Here is a 12,676-nt window from a genome sequence, read left to right on the forward strand (position 1 = left end):
GATGGAGGAGGACCCAAGGCATGTTCAAGGTAAGACTTGATGCATTTTTCCTTAGTTTCTTGTTTAAATACGAGTGTAGGAACCAGTATAATGGTGACCGCCCCCATGATATGGCCAGCGACACAATAATGTGACTGATAAGATCAATAAAGTAGCCCTGGTCTCCCGACCAGGGTCAGTCTGGAGCGTGTATCCGTCGTGTGAACATCTCCCGCAATAACCCCTTCCTCGACCACGTGGCAGCGGTGCACGTGTGTTATATTATCCCACCGCTGCCACCAATTGTAACGTGGTCGAGGAAGGGGTTATTGAGGGAGATGTTCACACGACGTATACACGCTCCAGACTGACCCTGGTCGGGAGACCAGGGCTACTTTATTGATCTTATCAGTCACATTATTCATACCAGATGTGTCGCTGGCCATATGGTGGGCGGTCACCGTTATACTGGTTCCTACACAAACATTATAGGGTGTCGCAGTTGCGCATTGTTCGTTTTCTTTAATTGTTTTACAGGATAATCAATTATTACCGTGTTTTTGTTGCGTACTCAGTACGATAAAGACGTGCCCACTGACGTGAGGCTGGTGGACTGGCAGACTCCTAGGTACCTACCAACAACCCATGACCTGACTTTCCTGTTTCTTTGTAACGCGGGTTGGGACGTCTTTCACGACCACAGGGACGCCATCCTGGCTCACTATCACCACAAACAGATGAGCACCCTGGGTACAAAGTTACTACAAACGGTGAGAACCCACATCGCTACTATACACATTTTCTCCTTTTTTGTTTGTTTCCACAGTTGTAAAGATAACCATCTCATTAATAAAAGAAGTATCAAATGTGATATTAAAGGCCCAGCCTTGTGTCCCAATTTATGTAGAACCCTCGGGCTTACAGAGCTACACGCCAGCTGAAGGCGGACTTCAAAGCCGACTGTCTGTACCGGGTGATCGACTGCTTCGTGCATTTCACGGTCCTTCCTGCAGATCAAGATCTGCTGCGGATTCTTCAGGAGATCAAGGAGTGGGGAGTTATCTGAATGACCACTGATTAGTATGGCCGATATGTCAGTATTTCCCTTCAAGTTTGTTGTTAAAGAAGGAAGAGAAAATTCTGTTCTTGGAAAGATAGTAACTTTATACAGACTCCTGAACAATAATAAGTATCATCGGTGAAAGGTACACATCCAGGCAACAATATATGCAAAAAAAAACAAACAGTTACTAGTACTCAAGATTTTGGAAAATCAAAAATCATATCCAGTTGCTTGAAAAACTTTTTTGGGCGTATATAATATGTGTCTCGTTTTTGTGCATCTCCTTACATAAACAAGGGACTCATCTAGCGTTACCAATTTTAATCTATATGTTGGTTCTCATTATAATACTTTTTTTGGGGAATCTTCAACAAATTATTAGGTCAAGTCTTAAGATGTGATAATATATACTTTGAACTGATGGCTGAGGTGGCCGAACAAATGCGTAATTCATTATTCAACGTTCAGTTTCTAAAAGGTGTTTATTCCTCTTAACAGATTATCTTAATCATTAATAATCTTAATCTACCGGCATTAGGCCCAGATAACGAACAGGCCTAAGTTAGAACCTCATTTGGCACAGCATTGTTATCAACTGCTAAAATTCACACCGTCTGCACCATACAAAATTACAATGTTAGCCCAAAACAAAACCTTACCATTACCAAACAATAGTACAGATGTTCCTTAAAAAAAAACCAGACAGTCCTGAGAAAGACAAACAAGCCTAAGGTATGACACCACTGGAAGAGCATAGGAGTTTTTTTTTTCTATCTTGGAATGTCCTGTATTGTCTTCTCCAGGTCACATGTCCCATCTTGACTGAAATCCTGGGTAGAGCAAGGATATACATGTAGTGAAGACAATGGCCTCCTTGAGTAGAGTTACTTCACATCACGCTTCATGGGAGGTTTGTTTCCAAGGATACCGTCCAGTTCTGTCAGAATCTGGGGTGTTAACTTCTGTACCACCTGCATGGAGGTAATCAATGAAACATTCATATGATGAAAGGAAAATAACATTATCCTAATCACATGCGTTTACCTGTATTCATATATTGAGAGCATTGAATTCACCTTTTTTTTTATTAACTCGATCCAGTTAGGTCTGGGTTTTGGGCAGGCATTGTACATTCTGACAATAGGTTACCATAGTAAATATAGCCATTAGAATTGTAAGGCACATGCAGTCTGCTTACCTGAAGAGACTGTATATTTTCATACAGCTGCTCTATAGAAGAGGCACCAAGGAGAACTGAGCTGACTGTCTCATTCCGTAAACACCAGGCTGGGAATAAAAAAAGAAAAAAAGCCTTTCAGGCCAGAGAATGGGTATAAAAGTAGCAGAATAGACAAATAATCATGAGTTGTCTCAACTGTTGTTTGTACATTGAAATACAGTTTTGTTTTCATTTTTCAATGGAAATTCCTACTAACCAAGGAGGTTAATGTATTTAACCTCCTTGTACTAACCAAGTGTCCAGTAACAGTTATTCAGTACATTTTTTGCTCTCCAATATGACTACTGGTATTACTAGTAAATTGGAAGTTTTATGAATAAAATGTATTTAACCTCCTTGTACTAACCAAGTGTCCAGTAACAGTTATTCAGTACATTTTTTGCTCTCCAATATGACTACTGGTATTACTAGTAAATTGGAAGTTTTATGAATAAATCCTTATTTCCTGTGCTGAATGAATATGATATAGGCTTTAGTAGTAATAAATTTTTTTAATGCCAATATACAATTCATGTACATGTACCTATACTACAAATTACAACACCCTCCCCAATCTAGTAAGAAATAGTGTTTTGGATATGAGTTTACCAATAGCCAGTTGTGGCAATGTGCAGTTGAGTTTGTCGGCTATAATCTGTACTTCTCTCAGTTTGGCCTGTTGTCTTCTCCCATCTTCACTCAGGATTTTATCCTTCAGCCACCCGTATCCCTGCAAGACACATGAAACCCAAAGTCAAGCTGTGTTTCCTCCTAGAAAGGAAAATATTGTAACAGTGCGCTTTAGTAACCTTGAACAGACTACTTAACAGCAGAATATGTATCTTCCATTAGTGCATTCCTGTAGACATACGTAAATGGTGTAAAATGACTAATGGAAAGTCCACACAAATATTCAGCTAGTTCACCTTATTGGTATTCATTTGCCTTTAGAGGCGCATCTGAAAGTGACAGATGGCTAATGGAAAGTGCAGAGAAGGTTACATTTTACAGTCACTTCAATACGTCCAAGTTTTTCCTGTTACCAATGGCAACTGTCATCAAAGAAATGACGCACACATGATGCAATCTCTTAAGGATGTTCCTGCCTTTCAAGGAATTCAATATAAGTCTTACTGTTGAGCTACATGTGGCTTCTAGCCTTCTCTTGCCACAAACATGTACTGCTGAAGTCTACTTTGATTCTCACAACCCACTACAGCCGGTCTCATGCTGTCCATGACTAGAACCAGCTTTGCCATGTTAAACAGCTCTAGATCTGTTCCCCCAATGGGTCCTGCCAACACACTGGCTGACAAGTTTAACAGGCAGATCCCATGTCTTGTGTGGCTCTTAAAAAACAAGACTGTCAGCTACGACCAAGCCAAAGAAGCCTGCACCTCGTTAAAGGACTTTTCGGAGCTTGGAACAGCGACCACTGTCATCTTTTGGGTGATGGGACTTCACATGATCATCACTAACGCTGCTGTGCTCTCGGGAATCATCATGCGACGAGAGCTTCACAAGGAACACTACATCTACATCGCCAATCTGGCCATGTCTGATCTCCTGGCAGGCTTGGGACTTGTGTGCCGGACTGTACACCAGGTTGGATTGACCAGACTGTATAGCATCATGAATACTTCCACTTTTCTCATCCACAGTCAGGTCATGTCTGCGTCCGCTCTAACCCTGCTGTCTGTAAACAGCTACATCGCTATCAGACATCCTATCTACTTCCACAACCAAGCTGTGAATGCCAAACGTAACGCAGGTCTAGCTATTGTCTCTACATGGCTTCTTCTGTCTTTATTTGTCTTCTTGCCCAGTATGGGAGTGAACTGTCTACAGATGCCCATATCAAAGTGTTTTAATTTCTACTCGCTTGTTTTCATTGGCTTTGTGGGTGCTGCAATCCTCTTTCTGGCTAGTGTAATCTTGTTCTTGAATATCAGTATACTAATAGCTATGAGGAAAAGAATAAGGCAGCCAGTGAGAGTACAAGAACTTACAAACAATATTCCAGGACAAAACGGTACGGAACAAAATCAAGCTACCAACGTTGTACAAGATGACGAACAGAGAAGATTCCAACGACGTGCACACAAGGCCAGGACAGTCCTGATTCATGTGGCGGTGGCTTTTATCTTCTGGGTTGTGCCCCTGGTGGTCATCCCAGTCTGTCGCAAGGCTGGGGAGAAGTGCCAGCTTCCGGCTGGGCCGAGTGGAGTTGCTGTCCTGATGACACTGAACTCAGCAATAAGCCCGATCGCGAGTATCATCCGCACTCCGGAGTTGAGAAAGGGGATCCGACAAAACATCACAGCTATTTATGAGAGACTAAATGTGGTGATCACACTGGTAAACTGTGTAATTCAACAGGATCCACAACCTGCCCTGGAAAATTCCCCAAACCAGCTGGAAGACAACGCAGGTGCAGGTACACAAAGTGCACTTGCAGATGTAGAAGTGTCTACAACTAGACATCACCAAACTGTCGAACATGGCATGGAAGGACCAAAAGCTTCCTCCTCCAAACCAAGGACTGAAAATCTTCCCATGGTAGAAATAGGCTGACTGTATCAACATCTCAACCTACATCCTGCAAGGAAGATCTGTGGCAACAAAGGTAGAAAGAGGCAATGCAGGAGATGGGGAGATGATTGTCATTAATAACTGTACTGGCAGGTCTCTAACAGTATGTAGAACAGCATTCAGCACAGGACAGAGAAGAAAGGAGGAGGCCAATGCTGGATGCAACCATAGTCCCCCTACATAGCCCTCAAGATGTGACTTAGGACATTAGGTGAAGGTACCACGAGCATACACAACAATTGTAAGTACAAGTACATAATTTTGTTAATGACTGTAAGAGAGGAATGACCGTAAAATGTATCACACGTGTGTTGTGAGTGATAAACAATCATGTATTATTGAGATTGACCCGAATTTTGCTGAAGTTATTCTGTAACAGTATTACTGTAGAGCAGACCTTACCTTGAGAGCAGCTCTGGAGTAAATGGGCACCCCATCGTCATACTTTCCTGTGATGATGCCACAGGCCAGGGGGGACCAGGTCATCGCTCCTACACCTTTGTAAAATAGTAATACATGATTGTCAGAGACAGCTACCAGACATTATACCATGAACCCTCAACTACAAGGAACAGTTACTGTATGCAAAGGCACAGCTCTTATCACTACCGGCAGTGCTGTATACCAGTTCACTGGACCGGTTCCGGACTGTGAAAATGTTTAGGTTCAAGTCCAATAAAACCTAAAACTCAAGATCAAGAACTGATTCCGGACTTATGACAAAAAAGAAAACATGTCACAAAATCTGTGCTGCAAAATGAAGAAAACATTGCCATCGGGCATCGTCAAGTGTCGGCCTCCATGTTATGTGGCCAAAGTTTTGCCCAAACAACATTGCATGGTTGCCAACATGCAATTTTGTATATGCCACGGATTTTGGTCCGGACTTACGAGTCCAAAATTGTACTTAAACCTCTGGACTTCAATCCGGACCTAAACCTAAATGTGGGTTTAGGTACACAGCACTATCCCCAATGCACAGCCTCTTTCCTAGACCGATGGCATCATATGAATCCTTAAAACTTACCTATCTTGGCATAGAGTTCTGGCAGCTGTGCCTCAACCTTCTCCCGCTGGAAGAGATGGTACTCTGCCTGCTCTGCTATAGGCGGGATCAGGTTAAACTGTCTGGCTACTGAGTATGCTTCCTGAAAAGTAAAGAGTGCACTATTATGCTGGTTATTAGCCTGAATGTACATCTACAGTCATCCATCTTCTACGTAGTACATGTGTACATGTATACCATATATCCACTTCAAAGAAATGTATGGACATACATGTATATTACATGAAATGAAAATGACTACTTAGTATTAAGTAAGAAGAATGGTGTATAAGCATTCATATATCATAGTACAATTTCTATGCTTGGTAAAGTGACAGTAGTAGGCAGTTTGATTTGTACAGTATCAATATCATTTGTTTTGATTTACCTTGCGGTTTAGCAATACAACACTGAATGTATGATTGTATGTACTGTATGTATGCATGTATATACTGACCATAATCTCCATGGGGCTCCATCTGGATGTGCCCCAGTACAAGGCCCAGCCTCGGTCAATCACATAACTGAAGGCACGTACTGTCTCTGGGAAAGGAACAACATGCTACAATGTACTTGTCATACCTGCATTTGTGATGCAAAAACATTACGTTCAACATAAACGTAACACTTAAGTTTTAGATTTTTCATACTAAGTCTACTTGGCACAGCTATTAAAACTGATCGTGTTAGATGCTTCCAAAAATTTTCTTCTTTTGAACAAATCTTGAATCAACTAGAAAAGCCTCCCTAGACTAGAGTACTGTACATGTACCTTCCATAGGAGTGTTAGGATCTGGTCTGTTGGCGAACACCACATCCACATATTCCAGCTGCAGCCTCTGTAGTGAACCCTGCAGACCCTCGATGATGTGTTTTCTAGACAGCCCTCGTTCTGTCTCTGCCCTGGAAATCATCAAATTTAAACTATTATTATTAATAGTAATAGAGCTTCCTTTTCAGCTTTTCTTGAGATATCACCACAGGTAAAAGTCAGAAAGGCTGTTTCTTGAAATTAGCCAAGGCTTCCAATGCCCCGTTCCTTGCAAGTGGGTGACAGAGAAAAATGAGCAGATCTAGAGGTTTAGGCTTTGGCTTATTTTTGACCTGTCTTTGGCCATAATCTTATTGGGCATTCAGGTGGCATATTGGATACTGCCTGGCCAATTTGATACTGTCTTGCCAATTTAATCATGTATGGCAGCAATTGAAAGATCTGCTTGGAGATTAGCAAAATCAATCCATTTCAAAGGTACCGGTAAACTTCAAGATAAAGTACCGGTACTTACCTTCCTCCCCAGAATATCTTTGTAGTAATGACAAGGCTGGATCTCCTGAAAGTGCAAAAACAAGATGGTCCATGCCTTTTAGTCTGAATGTTTTTTTACTTCCATGATATCTACAGCTACCAGCAAAGATTAGCACTTAACATTATACATGTACACTGCTTCATAGACAATCATAACCCAATCTCTGCATAATACTTAGTATATAGTAGAGGGGATTCATTCCTCAAGCTACCGACATCTTGCACACGCAGTCGTCCCTCAGTAAGACATCTGGAGCCGCATAGTTCCCATTTAGAACTTTTATTCAGCCTGTCACACAGTGTGACAGGCTGAATAAAAGTTCTAAATGGGAACTATGCGGCTCCAGATGCGTGTGCAAGATGTCGGTAGCTTGAGGAATGAATCCCCTCTACTATATTCTGCATAATACTTAGGATAACAATAAATTCACTGTTACATACCTCCATCCCTTTTTCTTGATGACGTTTCCTAGTGTGATTTCTGCTCTGTGTTGAAGAGAAAAAAACATGACGGGACATCCAGTATGTAATTACAACTGTAAATTGTGAGATATATGGCAAAGCAAACATGGCATATAAGGTACATTATGTATATCTGATATAGCAGGAAATTGAACACAGGATATGAGATCATCTTTTCTGGAACATTTCTGGGGCCTTTGACCTAATTTTCTGTCAGTGTCCCTGGGCCGGTGGGGCTTGCATGTAGAAATGACTATGGAAACACAAGCAAACATACAGACACACTGAAAACTACATACTTGCCAGCTGCATACACTTCTGCAGTGTCAAAAAGGTTCACACCGTTCTCATAGGCTAAAGTCATCAGTTCTTCTGCCATCTGGAACAAAAAAGTCAAGTCAAGAGTTAGGACATATTGGGATATCCAGACAGACACTCATATTAAGGTTTTTTTTCAATACAAACAATCTATGGGACGTGAGAAAATACATAATATATACTTATCAACATAAAAAAAAGTCAATTATGCCATGCATGTACCATGATGGAAAAGTGTTACATGCATCTAGAGAGAGGAGACCAGTCTTAGACAGAACACAAATCAACATGAACCTGTACCTCATCTGTTACTTGCCCTCCAAATGTCACCCATGTTCCTGTAAATAACATACAGTATGTTCACAACAACTTTTATAGTCATAAAAATAGATCCAAGTGAGAATAACAACTCAAAGTATCTACTGTAACATAATAACAGACAGGACCGTCATGTACAGCAAACCTTTTCACAGTCTCCTCCTTACAACAGAATTCTACTTCTTCATCACATTTCATTCCAATGACCAAATCTCTCAAATGAACCAACACAAATAACAAACGGCGAAGGTATGAGATTTTTTACCCCTAGTTCGTAATTACTTACCCAGTCCAAGGCAAGACACCCGTAGCCCAGACCTTCCAAGATTCCTGTGAAGGATGAAAACTTGATACATAATGCATTTCTTTGACAAATACATTGTTGTACATGCTAACATGTGAAAGAATATTGATCCATTGATATGTCAGAAGATGAATAAATATCAATGGAATAAGTTGCACAATAAGAACCCCACTATTGAAATGTCACCTCTGACAAGCTCTTAACTCATGTACACATGTATTATGATATGTAGCATATCAAAGAACAAACTGTGGCTTTTCGAGCCCTCGGCTGGTTATACATGTAGCTCCAGCCTTACCTATAGCGCATACGACAGACCTGGCGTCTGTCCAGGCTGTTTAGAACCATCCTCTCCATACTCTGTACAGCCGAACGGAACCGTAAACCCTGGTGCAACCCATCCTTATTATTACTGCACTGTAAAGTACACATTTTCACACCAACAACACTGACAAAGAATCTACTGCACCCACAAGGTACTACAACTCTTCCTGGTTGAGTGCTGGAGTTCCACAGATATAATGTCTGGCACCACTGCGGGATATAAATTGCCTAATTTCATGCACAGCCTGACCTGCTATCACTGGTGGCACCTTTCCAATCAATACCAAATCACAGCTGGATATTCCCTCAGACCTATATATAAGTTAGAATGCTAGTCAGTCATCCCCTGAGAGTATAGTCATGCATCCCTTGAACTTCTTGAACTCGAGCTCTTGAACTTGAACTTCAGCTGAAAACAGCTGCTGCATTAGTAAACAGACAGTAAACTACTGGCCAAGACATGGATTGTAATAGTTGTGGCATACGGCCACATTTCTCGTAGGTCATATAAATTAATTTTGATCTGGTGGAATTTCAAGCAGGCTTTCACATAATAAGCAACTGCCGACTATGGGAATTATCTTATCTAGTATCTAAGAAAGTCTTTTCCATAACAAGACATCAGTGTTGCAGGACATACACACATGAACATATGACTACCCAAGAATGCTGTATACCATAATATGTGAATGAGCCCTTCCTCATGTCTAATTTTCAAGGTAATTTAAGTATAAAAATGTATGTATTAAAAGCATTATCTAAAGCATTACATGTAATAATCTATACATGTATATCTTAAGAATTTTTCCCTTGAATCTTTACTTCTTCCTTGGGAGAATAGCATACAAATTCAATATGTCACAACAAAGAAAACATCAATTGTTCTGTCGATGAAGGTTAGACATCCAGGTAAACGATACGCCAAAAAGCAGTTACTCAAGCAACTGGATATGATTTTGGATTTTGTTCAGTTGCTTGAGTAACTGCTTTTTGGCATGAATTGTTCCATTCATCACCACACCTCCCCCTGTGCCATACTTGGTGATGTACGATGTCTACACCTGTTGATTGTGGACACAGCGAGGGTCCAATTTCAGGCACGGATTGAACCCGTAAATTTAGTCAGCTCTGAAATTCTTCCTGTCAACACTAATGAGGGATAGCACATTGGATGGTAGTTATACATGTACAGGCCATGTGCATGTACTATTCATATGGAGGTTCAGTGAACATAATCCATTGAATGTCCTATTTTCCTATCTGTTACAGCTATAACTTAAAAAGGTATTGTACATTTAATAATATATCAATTAGTTCGTTGGAGATTCATGTCATTTTACTCAGAAGAGCCATGTTTACAATGTATACGACTTTACAACTACAATTTTGTGAAGAAAGTTGTTACCTGTTGTGTAAACAGAAAACCCCCAAATTGTTTGTTTGTAATTATAACGTTACATACCTGTAGATCATGTTGCTAGATTTCCTTGAGAAGTTAAGCTGTCTGGAGACCTGGAAACATTCAGCTGTTCTGTCTCTCACGTGTCACCGGTATCTACGTACTTCAAATTCTTCATTGACGAAGTCACTGTAGAGAGCTGTGGTTCATATCATAATATGATCATATGATAGGATTGCCAACGTAATAGAAATTTCATATGATTTTATAATTTCTAATGATAACTGTAAAATGGATTGATATATCATTTTTTGCTAAATTACCATGTTCAATGTGTACAACACTGACTATAACTATACAAGACTACTAGTATGTGCTTTGGGTCTGGCATCCAGGCTATAAAGTGCCATCATGATGATAATGTGTGTTTTTGTATTCTGCTCAGCTCACATTAAGGTCATTCAATTTGGGGCTTCATGTGTTGAATTATCAATGAGACAAATCCGATACTGTGCACACAACATGGTTCTTTAATTGTTTGAACTGTTTGGTTAAACATTCCGACACCAAAGCTGTGAGACAAGGCAAAATCTGATAGAATCGACGAAGAAGCCGTAAGTTTTCAAGGATTCAAACCGCTGTGTTTTCCCCCTAAAATAAATGGCATGTAGCAAACTAACAGGGTTTTCAACAAGCACACGACATTTTACTATCACGTAAGCATCACGTAATCAAGTAAAGAAAATGTATCTAAACGTTAGAAAATTATATAAATATTTGAGAACAACATCTCGAGCTCTCTGCCCCCCTCCCCATGTCAAAATTTACTCAAAATCTTGACGGTATTTTACATTTTGACAAGGTACTGTCGCCAATTCCCTGAACTCCACGCTACATATTGTCCGTCTCTGTCCTTCAAGTATAAGCTCAAATCGTTGAAAAATAGGAAAACTACGACGTAACCTTACCGTTTGACAGTCAACTTCCATTCAAATGGCTCAACAAATTGAAAATTTGCGCTTAGATTAGCAGACGACCATGGCAGACGACAGATGTATGAAACCACACGTGATTGGTTAGAAACTGTCCCGGGTCGATAGATTGACACTGGAGCACCAATCAGAGCAGACGTTATAAAACAATGTTTACTTTGTGGTAACGTTAGCAGATTATTCGCTACACTGAAGCTAGCCAATGATTGGTGGCCTACCATCTCAAAAGGATAAAATAAAGTCATCAAAAATATAGGTTACTTTTCAGCTTCACAGAATAAAAAAGTTAATGCATAGAAATCCATGTACATGTAACCTCTTTGTTGCTTGAGAAGTTATGTTATGAAGGTGAATATTGTAACATGTTAGATAAAATATTTGTATGGTCTATGTAGAAAGTATTTCCGAATTTGGCACATGCTTCCACATGTAATAATATATAATCTGAAGAACGCACTTATACATAATAGTTATAGTCATCTGCTTTTCTTCATAATACTTGAGAAACGTTATAAGAAAGACCGATGAATTCTGTCACTGTACTGTTTATATATTTGGAATGATTTATTTAGGATAAATTTCAACTTACATGAAACTTACACAATTATAAGAGCCACATGGACAAAGTACATTTTTTGTACCATAAAAGATAACAATACTAGACAACAGTCATGACAATGAGCTTTATATAGACAGCATATTCTTCCCTTCATGTAGCAAGCACTAAGCAACAATAGAACATACTAGAAACCAGATTTCATTTTCAATAACATAAGAGCTTTGGAAGATAACATGTGAGGAAGGCTATCCCAATCAATAGAAATAAAATGGTTGCTTTGTTGAGTATTTTTTTAATGCAATATAGCTTAAAAATCTGTAACCCTACATGTATACATTTGTATTATTGTCTAACCAATGTGAAGGCGACTAGATAATGGCACTTGTAAGCAAATAGTATTGGTTCGCTGCCCAACTAGCCAGAGGATATTAGTACAGATGACTAGCTTTGCTGACAAAGACAATACAGGACATAGCATTGAGATTATGAATATAGACCAATTTAGGGCCACACCAATCTACTAAAGTAATTTGTTGGTTCTTGGATTTTTTCAGAAAAATATGAAGCAACAGGGCAAAAAAAATAAAAAAAAATATCTAGCCATCATATTATGGCCCCAAATGCTACGATACAAGCCTTGAAGTCAACAAAAAAGGCTGGGTTAAAATTCTGAACTTTGAATCAAATCACTGCATTTGATAGATGGAAAACCTGTAACAACTAGGAAAAAAAGGACTTTCCTCAACTGTTGGGGGCAAAATATGAGCATTTTTGAGTTGATTCAGAACCAGAATCT

The 12,676-nt window shown here is 39.7% G+C and overlaps 2 protein-coding genes across 4 annotated transcripts in view; one reads left to right on the top strand and one right to left on the bottom strand.

The window, feature by feature from the left end:
- The window catches only part of LOC109484232, a 1,538-nt gene extending 331 nt beyond the window's left edge, over positions 1-1,207 (top strand). The window contains exons 1-3 of one of the 3 annotated variants that reach the window (XM_019787497.1): positions 12-29; positions 555-749; positions 887-1,207. In XM_019787497.1, coding sequence (XP_019643056.1) covers positions 21-29; positions 555-749; positions 887-1,045 — 363 coding nt within the window. In that variant the 5' untranslated portion in view covers positions 12-20 and the 3' untranslated portion in view covers positions 1,046-1,207. Of the gene's footprint in view, positions 1-11; positions 30-288; positions 429-554; positions 750-886 lie in introns of those variants that run through there. The other 2 variants (XM_019787498.1, XM_019787494.1) reach the window with 2 other exon arrangements.
- Positions 1,208-1,290: 83 nt separating this feature from the next.
- On the bottom strand, positions 1,291-11,423 carry LOC109484231 (voltage-gated potassium channel subunit beta-2-like). Its single transcript, XM_019787493.1, has 14 exons — positions 11,298-11,423; positions 10,393-10,528; positions 8,589-8,632; positions 8,285-8,322; positions 7,966-8,045; positions 7,646-7,690; positions 7,185-7,229; positions 6,671-6,801; positions 6,356-6,441; positions 5,881-6,001; positions 5,256-5,350; positions 2,871-2,991; positions 2,241-2,329; positions 1,291-2,013 (listed from the first exon to the last, which is right to left on the bottom strand). The coding sequence occupies exons 2-14, from the start codon at positions 10,401-10,403 to the stop codon at positions 1,927-1,929; spliced, it is 993 nt and encodes a 330-aa protein (XP_019643052.1). The 5' UTR covers positions 10,404-10,528; positions 11,298-11,423; the 3' UTR covers positions 1,291-1,926.
- Between the last annotated feature and the right edge of the window lie 1,253 nt (positions 11,424-12,676).

Source organism: Branchiostoma belcheri, unplaced genomic scaffold (genome assembly GCF_001625305.1).
Source record: "Branchiostoma belcheri isolate BF01 breed outbred unplaced genomic scaffold, Haploidv18h27 scaffold69, whole genome shotgun sequence".
Lineage (NCBI taxonomy): Eukaryota > Metazoa > Chordata > Leptocardii > Amphioxiformes > Branchiostomatidae > Branchiostoma > Branchiostoma belcheri.

Bases quoted from the DNA above. Each gene is read 5' to 3' on its own strand.
- LOC109484231 (XM_019787493.1), bottom strand. The intron at 6,802-7,184 runs GTAAGTACCGGT...GATGATTTCCAG, and splicing joins AAGATATTCTGGGGAGGAAG to GGCAGAGACAGAACGAGGGC. The intron at 5,351-5,880 runs GTAAGTTTTAAG...TATTTTACAAAG, and splicing joins AGAACTCTATGCCAAGATAG to GTGTAGGAGCGATGACCTGG.